The sequence below is a fragment of the Mustela nivalis genome (assembly GCF_964662115.1).
Source record: "Mustela nivalis genome assembly, chromosome: 19".
Classification (NCBI taxonomy): domain Eukaryota; kingdom Metazoa; phylum Chordata; class Mammalia; order Carnivora; family Mustelidae; genus Mustela; species Mustela nivalis.
This window is the reverse complement of record NC_139038.1, coordinates 3,824,042-3,826,891: the sequence shown is the minus strand read 5'-3', so window position 1 is coordinate 3,826,891 and position 2,850 is coordinate 3,824,042. Positions and strand designations below refer to the sequence as shown.

General features: G+C 63.8%; 1 protein-coding gene across 1 annotated transcript; it reads left to right on the top strand.

Moving 5' to 3' along the window:
• Positions 1-1,325: 1,325 nt before the first annotated feature.
• Positions 1,326-2,303, top strand: LOC309854235 (olfactory receptor 10AC1-like; the record flags this gene model as incomplete). Its single annotated transcript, XM_082713063.1, has 1 exon — positions 1,326-2,303. The coding sequence occupies one exon, from the start codon at positions 1,326-1,328 to the stop codon at positions 2,301-2,303; it is 978 nt and encodes a 325-aa protein (XP_082569189.1).
• Between the last annotated feature and the right edge of the window lie 547 nt (positions 2,304-2,850).

Below are 2,850 nucleotides of genomic sequence, written 5' to 3'. Positions count from 1 at the left end.
ACGTCGGCCCAGCTCTTCCCTGTAAGTAATGTGGGGACCGCAGGGTGTTCCAGGAAGCCCCCCCCCCAACCAGGCCCCCGTGAGCAGGGACAGATCTGCTCAGGACAGGCGCGTCACGCACTCCACGCGGAGCCCGCGGTGTCCGTGAGGCAAAGTCGGAAGTCACCCGGAAGGTCAAAGAAGGGAGAGTTAAGCGAGGAATTGTCATCTGTCTCTGGAGGGGCCTTCAGGTGGGCGGTGCTAAAGGCAGGAGGGCCGGCGGGGGTCCGCTGTGATCCCTGGGGGAGAGGAAGCCTGAGAGGGGAGAGAACAGAGGTGCTCCTGCCCAGCTGTCCTGCGGGGGTGGGGACGGGTGCCCATCCGCAGTGACTTCTGACTTCGGAACTGAGCCCGCGGCCAGCTCCCTTCACATAAGGTCGAGGAAGGCTCCTGGAGAAGTGACGCAGTAAGTAGTTCAGGACAGATTGAATTGGAAGCACGGGCGGGGGTGTGGGCAGTATTACTGATGGTCTTCGGCTCAGAGAAGGGAGAGGGTCTGCGGGGGGCTCGGGCTGCACGTCACAGCTGGGGCCGCGGGCGCTGCCGCCCACGAAGGCTGCTGTCCGCCGTAACACGGAGCGGGTGCGCGTCTTCCCCGGGATGGAGTCAGAATGGACGAGCCCAGGATGACCATGGGGGGTGTCCTGAATCGCCCCCTAAGGGGAGGGCCAGAAGACATAAATAAGACAAAAGACAATGGCCAGGGCAGGTGAGGACAGGAGGGTGTGCGGTCTATCCTCGGAGAGCGTGGGGTCTGACCTCCCTGGGATGGGCGAGTGCAGGTGGTAGGTTGGGCCTCTGGGGACAGGAGACTCTGGTGCTGGTCCAGCCCCTCACGCCGGGCTTTGTCCCAGGAGCGACCATGTCCATACCCCAGAACCAGCTGCTCCGGAAAGAGCCTGTCCCTTCAGAAATCAGACCCCTCAGGCCACTGCCCACTCAGGTACACACCCCCGCCTTCCTCCCTGTAAGGCTGGCCCGTCGGGTACGGGAGCTGTGGGCTCCACATGCTGGACGGACCTGGGGACTGGGTGGACAGGTGTGCAGAGACCCCTGGGTGCCCAGAGCATGGAGGCCAGAGGAAGAGCGGACGGTGGCTCCAGACATCTGAATTCCTGGGGGAGGCTGGGCTGAGGGCAGCAAGGGGCCGAAAGTGCCAGCTTGGGGACAAAGCCCGGCGTCACTGGTGGAAGGGACGTGGGGGCCATCCGTGTGTTTTCTGGGAGGGACACGTCCCCGTGACCCTCCTCTCCGGCCCGCCCGCCTGTCCCCCCGCAGGTCCCGACATGAGCTCTTGGCCAGACTCCAACTGGACGGCGGCACAGGAGTTCGTGATCCTGGGTTTCTCCGGGTGGCCCCAGGGGCTGCGGCTGCTGCTCTTTGCCTTCCTCCTGCCGCTCTATCTGGCCACGCTGGCAGGAAACCTGCTCATCCTGGGCCTGGCCATCGTGGAGCCTGCCCTGCACACCCCCATGTACTTCTTTCTGGGAGCACTGTCCGCTGTGGAGGTGGCCTACACGCTGGTGCTGACCCCGCGCATGCTCGCCGGCTTCCTGCTGCCGCCGGGGGGCCAGGCGGTGGCCCGAGCCACCTGCGCTGCCCAGATGGGCCTCTTTGTGGCGCTGGGAGGCTCCGAGTGCCTGCTGCTGGCTGCCATGGCCCTGGACCGCTACCTGGCCATCTGCCGCCCCCTCTCCTATCCCCAGCTCATGACCACGGGCCTCTGCTGGTGCCTCCTCGCCTCCTGCTGTGCTGGGGGCTCTATCCTGGCCTTGGGGCTCACCACAGCCATTTTCCAGCTGCCCTTCTGCCGGGGTGGCCTCGTCAACCACGTCTTCTGTGACCTCCCGGCAGTGTTGGTGCTGGCGTGCGGGAACCGCCAGCTGCAGGAGCGGGTCCTGCTGGTTGCTTGCCTGCTGCTGCTGGTGCTGCCCCTGGCCCTGATCCTGCTCTCCTACACCAGGGTGCTGGTGGTCATCCTGGGCGTCGGGGGGCCTGCAGGCCGCCGCAAGGCCTTCAACACGGTGGCGTCACACCTCACGGTGGCCGTGCTCCACTATGGCTGTGCCACGGCCATGTACGCCAGACCCCTGAGCAGCCGGGACCTCGAGGAGGACAAGCTGGTCTCGCTCATCTACATCAGCCTCACGCCGCTGCTCTACCCCGCCATCTACACGCTGCGGAACCGGGATGTGCAGGGCGCCCTACAGCGGGCAGTCAGCGGCAGGACGCCAGGGACCGTCCACCAGGCTGACATCAACTAACAGTGTGAGCCAGGGGGTGACTGTCCTGAAATCTCCTTCATTGAGGGGAACCTCACTGCTCCAGAGCCATCTGTGGCTCCCCAGGATGGGCTGGATGGAAACACGGTGTACAGTGTATGAGGACTCCAGAATCGGACCACAACCTGGTTCTTTGGCGTCCATGCACATTCAAGCTGAACAGTTCCTGCTGGTGACCATGCCCTGTGGGATATTCCGCAGCCCTTGTCTCTACCCAGTAGATGCCAGGAACACACCACCGCTCCCCCACACTTGAGGTGCCCCAGACTGTCACCAGACGTGGCCAGACCTCACCCAAAGGGCGAGGTCAGCCCTGGCTGAGAACAGCGGCTCTGACGTCTGGCCACACAGTATCTACTGAAGAGAAAGGAGCGCATGCGCAGGAGGTTTCCAGCTGCGTTACTGATAATAGACAAACACCGAAAACAAGCCAAGTGTTCATGAACGTGGAACAGACACAAAGAAGGGGCGCCTGGGTGGCTCCGTCGGTGAAACATCCGACACTTGATCTCGGCTCAGGTCATGATCT